Source organism: Rousettus aegyptiacus, unplaced genomic scaffold (genome assembly GCF_014176215.1).
Source record: "Rousettus aegyptiacus isolate mRouAeg1 unplaced genomic scaffold, mRouAeg1.p scaffold_m13_p_9, whole genome shotgun sequence".
Classification (NCBI taxonomy): Eukaryota; Metazoa; Chordata; class Mammalia; order Chiroptera; family Pteropodidae; genus Rousettus; species Rousettus aegyptiacus.
Window position 1 is genome coordinate 58,963,041 of NW_023416312.1, and position 20,170 is coordinate 58,983,210.

The 20,170-nt window shown below is 37.8% G+C and overlaps 1 protein-coding gene across 4 annotated transcripts; it reads right to left on the reverse strand.

Moving 5' to 3' along the window:
• Positions 1-2,106: 2,106 nt before the first annotated feature.
• On the reverse strand, positions 2,107-19,385 carry TAF7L (TATA-box binding protein associated factor 7 like). Of its 4 annotated transcripts, none has more exons than XM_016132163.2 (13): positions 19,130-19,385; positions 16,160-16,227; positions 15,258-15,336; positions 14,538-14,671; positions 13,762-13,888; positions 13,463-13,518; positions 11,169-11,210; positions 10,220-10,292; positions 9,785-9,880; positions 9,108-9,365; positions 8,799-8,911; positions 6,657-6,716; positions 2,107-3,153 (listed from the first exon to the last, which is right to left on the reverse strand). In XM_016132163.2, the coding sequence occupies exons 1-13, from the start codon at positions 19,383-19,385 to the stop codon at positions 3,109-3,111; spliced, it is 1,407 nt and encodes a 468-aa protein (XP_015987649.1). In that variant the 3' UTR covers positions 2,107-3,108. The 4 variants fall into 4 exon arrangements, with proteins under 4 accessions (XP_015987649.1, XP_015987651.1, XP_015987652.1 ...); XM_016132165.2 differs by lacking the exon at positions 19,130-19,385 and adding an exon at positions 18,439-18,510; XM_016132166.2 differs by lacking the exon at positions 19,130-19,385 and adding an exon at positions 18,381-18,472.
• Positions 19,386-20,170: the final 785 nt, after the last annotated feature.

Genomic DNA, 20,170 nt, shown 5'->3' on the forward strand with positions numbered 1-20,170 from the left:
TCCTTTAAAAATAAGTCTTAGAAATTTTCAAACAGCCTGAAATATTCTGCTGGTAAAGAAACAAGATACATAGATCTGGACACTTTATTACTTATAGAGATGGCAAAGGCAAGAACAGAAATGGTATCGGCTCCCTGAGTCCTTTGTCCCATAAACAACAATGAAACAAAAGAGACCCAATGATATGCATCATGGATGATGGGACACCCTGTTGCTGACTAGCCAATTCCACACTGCACTTAAGCAGTTATATGGCCTGCAGATGCTCCTTTTGGGGCCGGGGTGGGGGCCACGCAGAAAGTCTCACGCTTCACCAGGATGAGGGGGTTGGATAAGAGATTGCCTCATGGCAGCCTCCCTCAAGATAGGTAGGTGAGTGGGAATGGTCTTGTAGAAGCTCTTCATGAGATTGCCTATCTTCTCATGTTCCAGGAGGATTACAGGGCATTCCACCAATGCCCAAGGCAGCCTGCAGTTGAGCCTTAACTACGTGGCCTATGAGGATAGTTCAAGACTGTCAGAGCCCTGGCACAGAGCAGTCCCCCTACAGAAACCCAGTGTATATTTTATACTTACCACACATCTCAATTCAGACTAGCCATATGTCAAGTGCTCAAAAGTAATGTGTGGCTAGTGGATACCATATTGGACAGTGCAGGTCTATTGACAAGCAAAAGTCAGAATCACTGGGCAATAGAAAAATAAAACTTTACGAGGTATCATATGTGTATGTGTGTTGGGGTAGAGAGTCAGGGCAGTAATAAGCCTTGGGGGATCAGAAGACAGTGCTGAAGCAGTTATCTTGGGTTACAATGAGACATGGTAGCATGGAATGGAAGGATACAGCAGACATGAATTTGACCTTGCCCCTTCCTGTTGTTTCCTTTCCCTCATACCTCTCCGCAGAGCTCAAGCTGCTCTTCAGCAGCAGCATTAGACAGAGGCTAGATAGGGCTCTTCTACCTCTGTCACCCCTGGTTGCCACCTGTAGCATATATGCCACCCTCGCTGGCCTCAGTCTCTCCAGCCATGTCCCCCGGGTACTTTTTATCTGTTTCTGTTCCAGTCCTCTGCCTTACTTCATCTTTTCAAACTCTGCCTCTCCTCCCACCTTCTGCCTCTGACAATCAATTCCTTTTCCCCATTCTCTTTCTTCTCTTTTAAATTCTGGTTCTCCACGGTGGAAATCTTTTTTATATCATCTTGGTTTTCAAGCTGTCCTCTAACTTCTCAGTTAATCTTATCTTTATTTTGTTTGCCCTTAACATGTCTATCTCCCTTAGCCCCAATTCTTCCCTGCATTAACCCCAAGCATTCCTTCTCTTCATCCCTCCTCCATAGGCCCTGCCCATACATATTAACCTCCTCTTCTCTGCCCTTGGATTATTAACTTCGACATGGAATGGGGGCACTAAATGTTGCAGAGAAAATTTGGGAGCACATTTCCTAGGGCAATACCAACTTCATCAATTAGAACCATACCTGGGTGTAGCTAGACTAGTTCTAGAAAACTCTCAGATGTCTCTTGGTAATATTGTTATCACCCTTGATTTCTAGATGAGGAAATAGAGGCCCTAAGAGGTGTAGGGACTTGCCCAAGGTGAGTGGCAGAGCTGGGACTCTAACCTGTTTTCCCCATCACGAGAGAATTCAATGTAAATACTGAAGCTGCCGTTTTTATCACTTCTCTCTGCCCTCTCTCAAAATCCTAATGCTGTATGGGTATTATGAGATGATTTGCTTAGTTCATTAGGAATTATCCTAGGAGTTCTTTATATTTTTTAATATTAGTTAAATATTTTTTTACTTTTTAATTCAATTTATTAAGGCGACATTGGTTAATAAAATTATAGATTTCAAGTGTACAATTCTATTATACATCATCTGTATATTGCATTGTGTTCACCACCCAAAGTCAAATCTCCTTCTGTCACCATGTATTTGACCCCATTTACTCTTATCTACCCCCCACCCCCTTTCCATCTGGTAACCACTAAACTGTTGTCTGTATCTATGAGTTTTTGTCTTGTTCATTTGTTGCTTTTTTTTATATCCCACATATGGGTGAAATCATACGGTTCTCAACTTCTTGTCTGGCTTATTTCATTTAGCATGATTATCTCAAGATCCACCATGTTGTCACAAATGGCAATGTTTCATCTTTTCTTATGGCTAATACAGCTCTTTAGAAGGAGCTCCTTTACTGACAGCGTATTGTGGCATTTCCTAATCTTGGAGTTCACTGCTTGTCTCCAGTGTAGATATGAGCGCACTGATTGTGTGAGTAGTTTAATAAAGTGACAACAATCCATTTAAAATAAGGAATGTATTTATTGCTTAAAGAATACAGAGTGGAAAACCTTAACAATATAGCTGAAAAAACAAGCCTGCCCAGGGATTTTCGGGAGTTTTCACAGGCATCTGGTTTTTCCCAACCTTTTCTGATGAGGGTTAGGATGAAGTGGCTCAGAATAAGAACAGCAGCTCAGAATTCCACCTCTGCTCTAAGTAGTCCCATAGCTGGCAAATAACCAGTCATAGTCTTAAGAATACAACAGCAAAACAAAGAGCAGCAGCAAGAAATAATCCCTGAGCAGGAAAGCAGCCCCTGTTAGCTGAGCAGAGACAGGACACAACCTATTAGCTGCCACGAGGTAGGCATTTAAATTCACTGTGGCCAATCCTAGCCCTTGGTAGAAATGACTTGATTTGTTCTATGTTTTAGGAAATATTTAAAGCAAACAGAAGACGAAAATGCTAAAAAAATATGCAAACCAGCTATATGGGCTTCAGGCTAGTCTGTCTTTGGCAAGCATGGCTGAATCATCTGAAGGCACCATAGAACAGAACAATATAAGTAATTCTCAAATTGATAAAGAGAAGCAAAGTCCCATAGTTGAGTTGGTTCTTTAGGTCTACTACTTTTTTATATTCTGTTCCTTTCTACATGACTACAAACTTCAAATGTAATTAGCAAAAGAAGGCCCAGAGCAACAAATAAAAATGATTCAACATAAGGGAATGAAATAAATAGAAACATAACAGTTTCATGAACTCTTCAGTCTGGATGGGGAATCCAAGGTTTATGTGCCAGGCTGAAGGCTCTCATCACTTCTTCAGAAAGTATTTCAGTTTTTCCTGTAGGGAAATAATCTGTAGGGAGAGGCAAAAAAAAATCATCTGAAATCTTAAGCTCCATTATCAATCTAGAATTTATTTATATGAACCAAAAAGAACTACTGTAATTTATAAGTTAATCTTAGTCTCGTGGTGTTCCAAAGAACAGTGCCACAGTCAAGAATGCATACTCAATGTTGTGGCCATGATATTGTCCTTTATTATGCCAAACTTATCAAAGGAATCTTTAAAATTGAATATGCTAAAAAATTAAATATGCTTGCTGTTAAGAATTTGTACTTCTTGGAAGAGTGTACAGGGGTCACAGCTCAGTGTAGGGGAAGTTGGGATAGGATCACTGCAGCTATATTCTAAGAGTCAGAAGATAAGGGCATTGGGAGAGCCTCTCATCTCAGTAAACACATGGGGTCTTAGCTGCTGCTGTTTGCAACATTATAAGATACTTGGAAACCGGTTCAGAGTCTTGACCAGTCAGAAGCCTTACAGTGTCCTACTTATCTTGATGCTTTCTGAGTAAGAAGCCCTGAACCTTTCATGATATAGTAGGATTTATTTTCCTTTTTACTTGAAATAGAAAAATGATCAATGACACTCAGAGAGGTATACTGTCTTTGGGACAAAGATAGTTTTTGAATGTTATTCAATTTATATAGTTCCATACCAGTGTGGATTTTCATTCTGTGAAACAGAAAGAATGGAGCATTACAGAATGATCCTATACTGCACACTACCTACTGAAAACTGTTATAATTCCCACCTGCAGTAATTTAGAGGTTTTTTGCCCCTGGATTCTGACCACGATTACAACCACTGACTGCTCCAATTCTTTATCTTTCACGGGCTCTTTCTCCTCCCAGCACCCTCTAAAGGGAAAATTTTCTGTGTTCAGACTAATTGCTGAACAGTCAACCTGGCTACTTCATCTGTCCCTGCAACTTCAGTGATCATTTCTACACATGAGCCATTCTCCAAACTCCCATTTTCGAGTACTTCCAAGTCAAAATGCTGCCAATTCAACTCATCATTTTCTCCATTCCCTATCCCCAATAATTATTTTCCTGTTGTCTTCATTTCAATTACTGGCGCACCATTTTCTAGTTGCCCAGGCTTTGGACTCCTCTTTGTTCCCCTTTTTGTCCTATGAATCCAATCAATCGTTGAGTTCTAATTCCTTCTATTACTTGCATCTTCCTCTAGTCTTTCTCCATTCAAATTTATCCTATATGCTTCTGGCAGAGAAATCTTCCTGAGTTATTACCCAGGTAAAAAAAAAAACTGTGATGGTTCATTATGAACTACATCAAAAATCTAAACTCTTTAGCCTGGCATCACCACCTCTGAGCCACTGTGTTTGCAACTTTCTGTATGGAATGTCCTCCTTTCTCTATCTCCTTATTAAAATCCTACTTATCTTTTAAGACCCCAGTCAAACACCATCTCTCCATGAAATCTTTCCTAATTTCCATGGGCAAGAGTGAGCTCTCATTCCTTTAAATTCCTATCCCTTTCACGGATCTCTCCCCAATTGGAGGCAGAGACTGCGTTGCAAATATTTTGTAGCTTCCTGCATAACCTAGCTTAAAGGAGCACCCAATAAATCTTCATTGAATAAATGAGCTAACATAAAGGGCTCTGAGTGAATAAAGTTTACAGCTATCTTTCTATGTTGATAATAGCACTCCCCAATACTAACTACTTACATTGATGATAACAAAGATATTTAGTGGGTGTTAAAGCAATCTTGGCATTAACTGTTCACATGGTTATTTATAAACAGTACTTGGATATGTCATTTGCTGAGGGGAAGGGAATATACAGAACTTAAGAATTCCCCTGGCCTTGCTGGATGAGGATGGGAATAGGGTACAGCATTATCTCTACCTTAAGAGACCCGTGCTAAGCCCATATTCATAATACAACCTCCAGTCTCTATAAAATTGTTACCCTCAACAGCATAAGGCTGGAGTCGGCATACATTTTCTATACAGCTACTTGACCCTCACTTATCATCACACATTTCCCTGTTCTCTTTTTACTCTGTTCACTACCTTGCGACTTTAAATAATAGCCATTATTTAAATAATAGCACACAACCTTAACATTTCCTTCTCCTTCGACACCCAGTAACTGACGCAAGTCTCATCAATCCTACCTTTAAAATGCATTCTCTCACATACGAATGTTTGTAACAGCATTATTTATGATTGTCAAAATGTGGACACAACCCAAATGTCCATCAATGGATGGGTGGATAAACAAAATGTGGTATATCCATAAGTGAAATATTATTCAGCCATACAATGAAGTACTGATACATATCACAACATGGATTAATCTTGAAAACATTATGCTCAGTGAAAGAAGTGAGACATGAAAGACTATATATGTTTTCTTTTATACAGAATAGCCATAATAGGCAAAGTAGACTAGTAGAAAGTAGATTAGTGGTTGCCTCGGGGTGGGGTGAGAGTGATCCAGAAGAAACGGGAAATGAATGCTAATGGGTAGAGTTTTCTTTGGGGTAATGAAAATGTTCTAAAATTGACTGTGGTGATGGTTGCACAATTCTGTGAATAAACTAAAAGCCATTGAATTATGCAATTTAAATGGGTAAATTGTAGAGTATGTAAATTATATCTCAAAAAACTGTTATAAACCCATTTTATTGCAGTTAAAAACATATATCCTTTCTAGCTCTAGCTCTATTCCCACCACCTTAGTCCAAATTATCATGATCTCTTATTAGACTACTGTCTAGCCTCCTAACTGGCCTTCTTTCTAGTCCTGCCCTCCTACAATCCATTCTCCAGATAAGGACCAGTGATCTTTTAAAAGTTTAACTTAAATGTGTGTCTCCTACTTAGAACCCTTCAAGGGCTTCCAATTGCACTTAAGAATAAAACCCTTTATCATGGCCTGCAAGGGACCATACAATATGGCTTCTGCCTACCTCTCCAACCTTGTACTTGTTTTAAATAACTACAGAGGTCCTCAAAGAGGCCAAGTTCTTTCCCAATGTGGTACCTGGCACAGGCTCTATCCAAGAAGCTCTTCATTCCCTCTTTCTCTGCACTTACACTTCAGGTCTCGGCCTAAATATAACATCCTCAGAAAGGCTGATCATGACTCCTCTCCCCAATTTAATTCAAGACTCTATTCAAATAGCACCATTGACTTTTTCTCCTTCACAGCACTTCTTCACGATTCACACCTTTAAATCTGTATGATAATTTGTTTACTGTCTATCTTCCCTGCTAGACTGTTAGCTCCATAAGGACAAGTATTGTATCTGTCTTATTCAATACTGTATGTACATCCAGGGCTTTTCATGTAATAGGCATTCAATATCTGTTAAATAAGTAAATTTTCACAAAGACCTTGTTACAGCTTGCTACACTTGTTTAGAAGATTTGGCCACTACAATTCCTGTAAAGAAGTGCCAGAAACAAGATTGAGGGTAGGGTGGGCTATTCTTTATATCAAATGTTTTCTGGTTGATTTGAAAACACACTTCTTACCTGCTCATTTTTTTGTTTTTCCTCTAACTTAAGCTGTTCCAGCACCGAGTATAAATGAGTCTGGAAAACAAATTGTATTAATGATGAATTCTGAGCCTCAAAAAAAAAAGAACCAAGAGAGACAAAGAGTTTGGCCTTAGGTGCAAGAAAAGGACACTTTTTAAAAAAGGATTTAGAGTATAAAAACAGCACCTTCTAACTACAAGACCATCAACTTGATTTTATACACCCTATACAGCATTTTTTTCTTGTCCTAAAATAAATGGTTGAAATGCCTTTTTCTAGTTTAGCACAAATCCTTTAACTGTGGTGAACTATTTAAAAAAGCTAGCTTGGAATTTAGTGCTGATTCCTTCACTTCTCTGGACTAGGGCAGAATATTACTATTCCTAACTAGTACTGCATGCAACAACAATCGCAACAATATTATATGTCTGTATCTTTCAAAGTATGTCCATATCTATTATCTCACTTGGTTATTCTAAAAGACAACACTTTAAATAGGTATAGTTTCATGTCAAGTTTCTCTTCTTCAATGACTATAGCTCTAAAGAATATGAAATCTGGTAAGAAATTATCCAGATGCTTCAGAATTTCCCTCACTATAAGGAGGAAAGCAAACATGGAATAAAAATACATTTTTCCTTTTGTTGATATGTCTTAATAAAAATAAAGCAAGATATTTATTTTTGTTCAAGCATGCATCATAAAATTTAAAAATAAAAAAAAAACAGTCCAATTAAAAAATGGGCAGAAGACCTGAACGGGTATTTCCCCAAAGAGGAAATACAGATGGCTAACAGACATATGAAAAGATACTCAAGGTCACTAATCATCATAGAAATGTAAATTAAAATCACAATGAGATATCACCTCACACAAGTCAGAATGGCTATCATCAATAAATCAAAAAAGAGCAAGTGTTGGTGAGGATGAGGAGAAAAGAGAACCCTCCTAATTGTTGGTGGGATTGCAAATTGCTATAGCTGCTATGGAAAATAGTATGGAGGTTCCTCAAAAAATTAAAAATGGATATATATTTTAACCCAGCAATTGCACTTCTGGGTATTGATCCAAAGAAAACAAAAACAAATAATTTATAAAGATCTATGCACCCCAATATTCATGGCAGCACAATTTACAATAGGCGAGATATGGAAGCAACCTAAATGCCCAACAACAGATGATTGGATAAAGAAATTAAGGTTCATATATACAATGGAATATTAACTCAGCCAATAAAAAAATGAAATTCTACCATTTGCAATAACATGGATGGACCTAGAGGTTATTATGCTGAGTGAAATAAGTCAGACAGAGAAAGATAGATACCATATGATTTCATTTATATGCAGTATTTAAGGAACAAAAAGAACAAACTAATCAAAAACAGACTCACAAATATAGTGGACAATTTGGTGATGGACAGAAGGGAGCGGGGTTTGGAGGCTGGGAGAATGGAGTGAAGGGTTAAAAAAGTACAAATTTGTAGTTGATAGTTGGGCACAGGGAACATGGAAGAGGGAATGCAGTTAACATTAATATGATGGCTAAGTGGAGGGCCAGGAGAGGGAGGGAGCCATTGGGGGGATTGTTTTATGAGCGTTATAGATGTCTAACCAATATACTGTATACTTGAAACTAATTTAAATAAATAAATTTATTTAAAAAAATTTTTCAAAATAAATTTAGTTAATTCTCTTTGACTGCAGTGAATACATTTTGGTACAAACAACAGGGTTAAATCTATGCTCTAGCACTTACTGTGGTCTTTGGCAATTTACTTAATCTCTTTGAATTTCAATTCCTTATCTATAAAATTGGAATAGTAACCATACATATATTCAGGGATATGAAGATGAAATGAGATGATTCATTTAAAATGCTTAGCTCTTTCACATAAGAAATGCTCGATATTGGCAATTATCTCAAGTCTCCTGTTCCCTTTCCCAAAACTGCTTATATGAGATGGTCAAAATCACTCAGGTAAAAGAAAATAGGGATATCTATTATTAGGGGTTTCTAAGAGATTGTTTAAGTTCACAAGTGAATGAGAATGCTGCAAAGAGATGACATGAGTGGAAACACAAAGATGTAATTTTGAAAGATGCCAAAATATCTTTATAACAGCCAAGAATTTACCTTGAGTGTCAGGTTTTCCACTTTCATGATGAGTTCCTTCTGTCTTTGTGCTCTGCATTGAACCTCTCGGAGCTTTTTCTCCAAGTAATGAATCTGCTTCTGAATTTCCATGACTAACAGAGATAGACAGAACTTTACGTATCTAAACATACTCCGAACTATTGGAACAATTTTCAAACCAACTAAAAGTCCACTACACATCCAAGCAATAACTTCTCAAACTCTTTCTTGCATCTAATGTATATTTAGAGTCAGTCTTCATCAATGCCACCCACTCTGTACCATCCCTTTATTTTTCTTCTAATTTACCTATTGAACTGGCTCCTTCCTTTGCCTCATAGTGGCCAGATCCAATTAACTTGGCCTGTAGCTCTCTTTGCAGATTCTCTTCATAATAATCTTCCTCCTCTTCATCCTCATCATCAGTGTCATCCTCCTCCTCTTCATCATCATCATCATCATCATCATCACCACCATCATCATCATCACTCTCACCATCATCGTCCTCATCCTCATCATCGCTGCTGTTAGAATCACTGAGCTTCTCCCGAAACATATCATATTCTACTGGTTTTAAGCAAGAGGAAGGTGAAACTATCTGAAACTTTTCAATGATTCCCACTCTAGCTGCAATTATACTCCTTCCCTTAAAATTTCCCAGGCAGCCAATGAAATTTATAAATATTTTTTTTTCTTGTAGAAAGATTATTCCCTTCAAAAAACAAGGACAGAAAATGCAAAACACCATAACGTTCATTCATATACTCAATGATGAATATATTTAGAGAATCTAAGGGATCCTAGGAATTTAGAATACCAGGGATTGATGGGAGATTAGAAACTCTAAAATACTGAGGGACCAATAAGAGAAAAGAGGACAAAGGCATCCTTTTTCTGTGATTGGCCCGTACGTCTATGGAGAATTGTCTTACACACAGTCAACACCTATCCTCTTTGAAGCTCCTACTTGGCTTTTATTAATGTACCTGATGAGCTATGACCCTGTTTATAGCCACTTGCATCTGGAATGGAACCTTGACTTTCTATTTCCTTGGTTTCACCTTCAGCAATGACTTCCCATCCTGAAAGAAGGGGGAGTCAAGGAAAAAGCAGAAGGAAAGAAGAAAGCCCCATTGAAAGGGAAAAGGCTCTCTGGCTAAAAATGCTATTTAATTTAGTCCAACTTCAGGCCATTCGTATCTGGATTCCCAGTATGGAGAAGTGCCTTATATTGAATTACACAAGTAAATAAATTTATATTATGTGAATTTACTGTTCCCAGATAGAAAAAAAAAACATTTCCAAAAAGCTTAAGTTCTACGTATCAAAATTGGCATGCAAATACCAGAAGTGAGAGCTTGTCATCTAGTGCGTATGGAGTGGAACAGACTATACAGAACACATTTAGTATAAAAGGATACGGGCACTGACAGCTTCAGCATCTGAACACAGTAGTCTTTTCACTTCTTTTTCCACATCAGGAGAGTCAATGTACTGAATCAGAGTGGGGGAAGGGAGAATATCAGTCATGTCATTTATTACCTTAAGTTTTGCAGAAATGCCCTTTTCCTACATACAAATTAATTCAAATAATTAGCCTTCTTTAAGATATCCACCCAGCCAAATTTCTACTTCAAGTAATGCTAAATATGAAGGAATCTTTGACCAGAATCTAGATTTGTACAATAAGATTAGTTTTTTTTCCCAATCAAATTACTTGTGACATTTAATCTTTCCAATCTGCAACTCTATGTTAAAGACCTCTCTCAGAGGTGCAGCCCTTAGGCCTCAGTTATTAATTATTTGCCCTGACCCACATTGGTAAAGAACTATAATTCTTTATTTGTTTTTTTTTTTAGAAGTAATTTGGTATAAAGATACAAATTCCCAGATTCCACTTCCCCGCATCTTTATTATTAGAGATTTTCCTATAAAAAGTGGGTCTTAGCTATGTATTCTCCCTTAAATCCAGTTGTAGACAATTATCTCCACAGCAACCAATTCATCCTGCCACAAATAGAAATTGGAATTTTGATGGGGAATAAGCAGTTGCAAACAACTGCTGGTAAAAGTGAACCCTAGCTTCCAAGAAAAGGCTTTATAAATACATGTCACAGAATAAAAGCAGATTAGAATACCCATGGTCACTGACCATGATGTATCTTTTCCACTAGGAGTTATCAGACATTAAACAATGAATTCATTCTTCAGTAAATCAAATTTAGTGTATGTGTATGGGAGTGGGGGTTAAAGGTAGGAAAGAAAGCTTGAAAGTAACCTTTATGATTTCTTTAATTTGTTTGAAATTAATGAGCTATGAAATAAAACACACTAAAGGCAAACAGTAAAGTTATATAATGACCACTCTACCTCAGTAAAGCTGACTTCTTCGACTTGGTTGAAATCAACCTCCTAAAAATAAATCACAATAAACAATGAAGTTATACTATGAATGTCCTACTTCACTAAAGCTTAAATAGTTCTAAAAACATTCTTACTTAAGTTTACATTTAGTAGTCACTCAATGAATGCTGTTGACTGACAGTATGAAAGCCAAGGCAACTGTGTTCACAGACTAAAAGACAACATAGTAAAGATGTCAATTCTCCCTAAATTAATCTCTAAGTTTAATGCAATTCTTACCAAAATTCCAACAAGGTTTTCTATAAACAAACTTATTTTAAAATTTATATGGAAAGGTACAGGCTCTAGAATAGTTAAAACAATTTTGACAAAGAAAATAAAGTGAGAACAGCCTTCCTGATTTCAAGACTTACTGTATCACTACATTGTGATATCAGTAGAGAGAGCAACACATATGTTAATGGAACAGAACAGGGAACCCAGAAGAAGGCTAACACAAATATGCCCAACCTATTTTTGGGCACGAAAGGAATACAATGAAAGGACAGCCTTTTTTAACAAATGGAGCTAAAGCAACTGGACATGCAAAGGCAAATGAACAAATGAATGAATGAATGAATGAATGATCTTGCATTAAACCTCACATCTTTTACAAAATTAACTCAAAGATGAATCGCAGGTTTAAATGTAAAATGTAAAACTTTTATAAAAGAAAGAAATAGAAAATCTTCAAGATCTGAGCTAGGCAAAAAGTTCATAGATTTGACACAAAAAGCCAGCTCCTTAACAGGAAAAAATCAATAAACTGGATCTCATCAAACAAAAACTTTTGCTCTCTGAAAGACCCTGTGAAAAAAGATGAAAAGACCAGTTACAGACTGGGAGAAAATATTTTCAAACCAGATATATGACAAAGGACTAGTATTTAAAACATAGAAAGAATTCTCAAAACTCAATAATTAAAATAAATCCATTTAGAAAATAGGCAAAAAGTATGAACAGACATTTCACTGAGTGAATATACAGGTGGCAAATAAGCACATGAGAAGATGTTCAACATCATTATCCATCAGAGAAATGAAAATTGATACCATAATGAATAGTGACACATCTATCAGAATGGCTAAAGTAAAAAATAGCAATGACACCTAATGCTGGTGAGAATATAGAGAAATTAGATCAACATACATTGCTGGTGAGAATGTAAAATAGTATAGCCACTCTGGAAAGCAGTCTGGTAGTTTCTTATAAAACTAAATATGTGATGAACATGTAACACAGCAATTGCACTCCTGGGCATTTATCCCAAAGAAATGAATACTTCTATTCACACAAAAACCTGCTCACAGCTTTATTCATAATTATCAAAAGCTGGAAACAACACAGATGTCCTTCAATCAGTGAACAGTTAAACAAACTGTGGTACATTCATACCATGGAATAAAATGGTATGAACTCTTGATACATGCAACAACTTGCACAGATATTAAGGAAATTATGCTGAGTGAAAAAAAGCCAGTTTCAAATGTTATACATTGTATGATTCCATTTACATGACATTATAGACAAAATTACAGAGATAGAGAACATGTTAGAGATTGCCAGGGGTTAGAGACTAGGGCCATAGGGTAGGTGGGAGGTGAATATAGCTATAAAAGGGCAAGATGAGAGACATTTCTGATAACAGAAATGTTTAGTATCTTGACTCTAAGTGGCTACATAAAAATACACATAGGAAAAAACTGCACAGAAATAAACACACACACACACACACACACACGCACACACACAAAGGAGTACAAGTAAAACTGAAGAAATCTGAATAAGATTGGTGAATGATAATAAAGTTAATTTCCTGCTTGCAAAATTGTACTATAATTTTGCAAAAAAGTTACGATGGTAAAAATTGAGTAAAGGTACACAGTATCTCTCTTTTATTTCTTACAATTGCACGGGAATCTACAATTATTTCAAAATAAAAAAGTTTAATTAAGAAAAGAAGCCAAGCCACAGTACTTTTGTAGCTTACCCAAGGCTCCACAAGTCTGAGGTAAGGTTAGGAACATAACCACAATTCCCAATTCTCGGGTTCTGGATGGGTTCACTTTAAAGCTAGATTTTGCACTATACATTACCATTTGTTAGCACATAGTTCCTGGCACTTAGCTCACACTCAGTGAACGTTTATTGAACATATAAATGAATGAACAAATTAATCTCCAACTGACTGTCTCCCTTTCTCCACATTCATCATCCTTTTCCAATACACCCAGTAGACACAGAAATAGCATGCAACTAACCTTTTTTGTTGTTTTGCGGAACCTTTTCTTTCTGACATTCTTAAGTGGTGGAGTAACTAAAATAAATTCAACATGGTAAAATTAATATAAGACTGATGATAGTCACATATCTGTCTGAATCTGATAAGGAAAAAGGTCATGTCATAAACTACTGGCTCATGACATTCCTTTAAAAAGAGTGTCTGGATGCCTAATGAACCAAACACTTAAGTGCGGTAAACGGGTCCCTGGATCACAAGTAATTAGGATTCAGCAGATAAATATAGTCAGCCAGAATGAGTAGGGGGCTGGTGACTTACTGCCATGCTTCCAGACATATTTTTTCTGTCTTTCCTTTTCATTTTCCCCTATTACTTTAATATCAGTAGAGGTAACTTGTTCTTCTGGAGAAGAGTGGAGTTCACCATCAGCAGTGCACACAAGCATCTACATTTAATGAAGACAAAGAGGTTAACTATGGCCATAAATCTCAAGTTAGTAATGAATCGTGATCATTCTTACCACCAGAAATCCTGGAGCATTGAAGTAAGGAGAATGTTAGTTGGCATTTCCAGAAAACCAAGTATTATATACATTCATATTCATTCTCTTTCTGTCTTGGCAGCACTGTATGCAGACTCTGAGTGCTTTATTAGCTTGGGTGCTTACTACTGCAGAAGGAATGTTTTGAAAATAAATATATCTTAGCATTTTGATTTAGAAAGGAAACAAGAACTCAACAATAGAGATGGTGAATAAGAATCAGTGTTAACCTTCACAGTTAACAGCATACTGCTTTAGCAGAAAGTTCAGAAGTAAATCCCAGATGCTCATAACGTTCAAATAATTCAAGTCACTATAAATGACAAACAGGAGGCTCTAAGAGCTATTTGGATAAAATAAAGTAGTGAAAAGTTATGGATCAAACACCAAACCAGAACATGCCACTATATTCCTATGCAATGGAGCTGGAAATTAGAAATGACAGATAGCCATTCACGAAGTGGAAAGGAGAAGTGAAATAAAGAGAAAAGGAGGGAGAAAGGGATACCTGCAAGGATGTGAGAGCTAGAATATTAAGAAAACTAGTCCATACCTGGGAAATATCTGCTGTTTTATAAAAGGTTTTGTTGTCAATAGTTTTCAGGCTTCCGATAACACAAGGCAAGTCAACCAGCTTCGCATTTAGTGAGACATCTTCCACCTCAACAACTGCATGACGTCCATCAGCTAAAGAGAAGCAGAAAAGATTAAAGTTGACATCTTCCCAATGTACTCTTAACCCTCCTAGGGTTTGAATAATGAAGACTTCTGTGGGACAAACTAATCTTTTAATGAAATCTGCTATTTTTATAATACCACAACTGTGTATGCAATTAGTAATTCCCCAGAGAAAAGAAGGCAGAGTATATAAAGCTCTTTTTCCCATTTATGTCACTCCATCAAAACCTAAAAAAATGTTACTGGAATGAAAGAAAGCTATGTCACCTTTGCAAACAAAGAACAGTATATTCATCGTTCCCTTAGTCAGAAGTCACAAAGCTTGTATGGACAAGACAATCAGCAGTATGCAAATCCCACAGCTGACCCCCAAGTTCTTCCTTATATACACTACAACAATTACAAGTCGCATAATATCTACTTCCTTTCATTTTAAAAGAAGAGATGGGAGTGACTTAAGCCTCTCTTAGAATCCATAAGACAGAGACCACATTTTACTCTGTCACATCCATAGTGTCAAGTATAGTGCCTGACGTGTAGCAATCTCTTAAGAAATTACTGTTCAGTGTATAGTGAATGGATATTAACTACTTACGAGATAAGTTAATTTTTAGTTTATCCTTCATGGCAGCACTTCCAGAATGCACCATCTCCCTGACAGCAGAAGCATGCTCCTAAAAAGGAGGTAAATTGAAAAATCGGAAGGATGAATTATCTATTTGGAAGCTAATAGAATTGATATGTCAGAGACAGTGCCTCTTAAATAAAACCTAAACCTCCCACACTTTTGAAACAATGCCATGTGCCATGAGATACCATACATCGTGGAAGTCAAGTTCGGATAAGACTGACTCTAATCTCATTTCTGTCTTTTAGTAGATACAGTTAATGACTTCTCCTAGCTCTATATTCCTGCCACTTACTGCTGCCCTTCATTTGTAGTTGCTAAGGAAGAAAAGGCTTAGCTGCGGTTTACTGAGTATATTAATTAACCCTAATTGGAGAAGTAGCTTTCTGAAGCCCATACTTAATATAGCTTTCATAGACTAAATAATAGTTGGATACAAGTCTCAAAGGGGGAAGAGGATCTAACACAATATTGAGATGGACTTCAACAGCCTTGCATGGTGATGAATTTGCAGGACACAGTGCTGGTCCTTCTCACTGCCCCTTTTGAGGTGACAGTAAGGATTTTAGAAGAGCCTTATTTTGGGTGTCCAGTGATCAGGCTGTTAGCATCTGTGATAAGTGACTGAATCCATCATTGTCACAGCTGTTTGTCAAGAAATCAACCTACACAATAGGTGGTATGTATGGGACAAAAGAAATGCTGCTAAAAGAGCACACACTAGGCTGACTTCTTAATAGAACATGACTCCTGAGAAACAAATGCTCTCAGTTTTTATAGCCTACCTAAAATAGAAATGCTACAGAATCTACGCAGATCAAATACTTATGCACTGAAGATATTTGTTCTGAGACACAAGGGTTTCTTACCGGAGGCAGACGCAATATAAACTGGTTCTCAAGTTCATAAGGAGGTTCATGCTGGCTTTTACTCATCTCTTGTTTTTGAGTTCATGAAAACAAAAACAAAATGACAGAAAGTCACCAAAAACTCCTCTTACTTCCTTTGCTGACCATATCTGGTAGTACTGGTTAAATTACAAAATCTTGCCCATAATCCTCACTGGAATGGTGTGTGAACTCTTCTGAAATACATTTGACATAACTTTATTATAATTTCTAAAAGTCACTTTATCTTCTCTCCAATATGTGCAGATTTCCAAAATTAATCTAAAAACCATGATAACAAATGAAGTCAGAGCTATTATGAAACATGACTTAGTCTTTTTAATGATATTTAGTGACTCTCAGGTAAAGGACTGCAATTCATCAACACAGTGGGGGCTACTGAAGCAAACTACATACCTCTGCAGGAAAGTGTGCCAACCAAAGGCCGAAATCAACCCTAAAACCACTGGCAAAAATGTTCTATGATGATTAGAAGGAAAACAAGAACTTAATTTTCAATATTTCATTTACTTTAATGGATTGGTAGGAATTAACAAGCCCATGTGAGAGCAGGCAGCTTTTTACGACTCTAGAGCCAGCATAAACAGCTCAGAGCTACTTTGGGAAAAGTTCTGTTCTTATGGCTAGGGTATCTATATGAGTACACCTAATTTCATGGGACTGCCACATTCCTGAAAGGTGATAGGAAAGAACATAAAATCACATTTGATTTATTCGTTATTAACATTTATTTCATGCATTCTATGTGCAGCCACTACGCTGAGTGTGTTAGGTCTATTATTTCGTTTAATCCTCACAACCACCATTTATTTTAAATACCCCTAAAAACTATTTATATATTTCACCTTCTGTAAAGTGAATAATTCCCTCCAAGTTAATCTTTATTTTTCATCTTATTTCCCATCTATTTAGGATATATCTGAAGTGATTTGCATTTTAGGTTTTGGGGCCCACACTTCTGAGGACTTTTTCTCTCAAAAGGAGAAAGAAAGCACTGTACATATATGAAACTTGACATTTTTTTAAATGTTTTAAGGACATAATACTATACTATGCATCAAGTTATAAAATCTTATACCTTAAGTTAGATTAATGTACAGCTCCTAATTCTGTAAACTATTTACTGGGTTCTGAGTTTTAAATTTGGATATCACTTAAGAACAGTGAAATCATTTTAAATAACACATATACATAAGTCTGAGACCCTCTTATGGTGAAATCACTCACCAATTTTGATTTCAGTCCCTTAGTATGACTTCAGAAACTACAAGAAAATCATAGAAAACACAAGAGAGGCCAGCAGTAGAAAAGCAGACAGCAATTACACACACACACACACACACACACACACACACATGCACAATGCGAACATACGAGGGATAGTTAATTAAAATAAAGCAAATTAAATAAAAATTGAGGGCTGGGAACATTGCATAACAGAACAAAGAGTAACAAACATTTAAGACTTGAAAGAGAAATACAGATTATTTGGAGAACGAGCTGCTAAACAAGATTTTATCACATCAGTAGTAACTTTTAGATTTCTCAGCAGAATTAAGACTAGGGCATTTTTTCTTCATTTCAATGCCTTTCTGGAAACTCCTCTCCCATGAAAGAATTTAAAACTGAAACTATTTCGGAGAAGGTGGACAACACTACCTGAAATTAGTTTTATATATATATTTAAATTTGTTACCTGCATTTAGCCAATGAACAGGTTGTACTGTATTTAAGAAAAGGCATGCACTTTTTTTTCCAGCAAGCACTCTTTAATACCTAATTAAATTAACAGGACTGCTCTCTACTTTCACCCCCGCTCCAGTTCCATCTCGCGTCGGTGGAATTAGATTTGTAATTAGAATTATAGTTAGCTGGAAGGCGCTTGACAGTATGCTCCAAGCAGCACAAGTCAGCACCAGCCGAAAGAGGCATTTTTCTCAAGTTCATAGCCGCTGGCTGCAGTTTGGAGGCAATAGCCACTCCATCCTTATTCCAGGGGCACACTAAGCTTCCAAGGGAAGGGTCCAGCTCCTAGGCTTTGATCCCATTTCCCAGGAAAATTAAGGGGTCCCAGCCTCGCTATTAAGGTGGGCAAGGAAGGGAAGCAAGGTGCGCTGGCGCAGGGCGCTGACCCGCCCCGGGAGTCCTCCCCATCCGTCCCCCTCCCTCGCCCCCTACTCACCCGCAACTCCGCTGAGTCGCGCCAGCACCGGAAAGGCCGCGCAGGTGGGGGGACCTACCTATCTGCCCTGGGGGTTCCGGCGGGGACGTGCGGGGGCTCCTGGGCGGCGAGCCGTGGAGTCGGACGGCAGGCAGCGGGTGGACTGTGCAGCGACAGGTAGGGGCAGCGCGCACCGCCCCTCCCCGCCTCGCCACGCCTCCACGGCTGCAGAGCAGAGCAGACAGGCTAATCGCCTCGAGGCGGCGGTGAGGTCGCCGCGTGCCCAGACGGCAAGGCTCGAGGGGCGCTTTGCGTGACGCGGACGCGGCCACTCGGAGACCTCCCGGAACAAGGCTTCCGAACAAATTCCCTTGACACAGAGCCAGCCTTCGGGGCAGCCATAGAGCATTCACCAGTGCACAGTGATATTTGTAAAGAGGGCCACGTCTGGTTACTCCTCAAATCATTTAAGTTGGAGCGATTTGTCTCGGTGAGGCGACCTCGCCTGGTGACAAACACACCATCGCTCAAACCTATTAAATGACTAGAATCCGCACTCAAGCTACTCTAACATTAGCCACTACCTCTCCTCCACAGTCATTATTTTACATTTTTGGGAGAGGAACACAAGTTACACCACTTATTTATCCTAAAGGGGTGTCACACAGTTTATATATACTAGCAGTTTGTTTCTTCAAAAAAAAAATCCTTAACTTTTTTTTTGGGGGGGGGGGGCGGGAGGGCAGTGACGGGGATGTAAAGACACTTACCTGTCCTTTCCAGTAAGACTCCCATAGTTCTGGCTGCAGCCTGGGTGCCGTTGCCGGCATCAGCTTGGGCGCCATGGTCGGCAGGAGTTTGGGTGCCTTGGTCACCGGCAGTTTTGGCACTTGGATCATCGGCAGTTTCAGCTCCGTAGTCGACAGGAATTTTGAGATCTTGGAAGCTCATTACTGCTGATGTTGAAGTTGTTAGTGTTGAATCACTTGCTGAGAGTTCAGGGAGCTGTCCCTCAGGGTACTCCATAATCTACCTCGTTGGGGTCGTAAAATGGCTCCCGGTTCAGTCATGTGACCAGAAAGGTTCTAGAACTTTCGTAAAAATGATGTCAAAGGTATCCTCCTTAAAGACATAGGGATAATATTAATGACAGTACGGGTGACTATTAGAGATTTTACCCGCGAAGTATCTATTGCCTAACACTTATCTAAAATTAATTGTAAAAAATATATATTTTTGGAAGACTATTATACAATATTTTTTTTCTGGATAAGTGATTTTTTTTCATTCAGGGAAGCTAAACTACCAGAGCTTCAGACCTAGACAAAATCATTTCGGACCCTTTTAGAATCTATCTTCTTCCTTTGGCGTTTTGTCGCGGGGCTACATTGAGGATTTTAATACAAATAGACCAATGAAATTCAGTTTTCTTTGACTGTATAATATTCTTGAAGGCATTTACTTCATCAAAAATAATTATTTAATAAAAATGCAAAGAAAAGTATTCCATTTTTAGTAACTGAAATATCAGAGTAATTGTGTGTTTTGAAACATATAGACGATATGAACTATGTAATTAAATTTTCTCGTGATGGCTGCTGGAACACTCAGAAACCATTTTGCAGCCCACCTCTAACAACTGTGAACCTTATTGGTATATGTTGATATTTCACTTATCTTAAATTACCATAGTCTCTCCCAATTCTCTGATTATTTTTACCTTGTGTGATAAGTAATACTGAAAGCTGCTTCAAAACCTTTAAAAAAGAGAATCAGATATAAACATTAGATAAATAAAAATAGAGTCATAG

What these genes read in the sequence shown, in the direction of transcription:
- TAF7L (XM_016132163.2), bottom strand. Translation starts at nt 19,385, where the DNA reads ATGGAGTACCCTGAGGGACAGCTCCCTGAACTCTCAGCAAGTGATTCA. An exon ending in ACAGGGTCATAGCTCATCAG is followed by an intron (nt 9,366 to 9,784) that starts GTACATTAATAA and finishes GCTTAAAACCAG; the next exon opens with TAGAATATGATATGTTTCGG. An exon ending in AAAAACAAAAAAATGAGCAG is followed by an intron (nt 3,154 to 6,656) that starts GTAAGAAGTGTG and finishes CTCTCCCTACAG; the next exon opens with ATTATTTCCCTACAGGAAAA.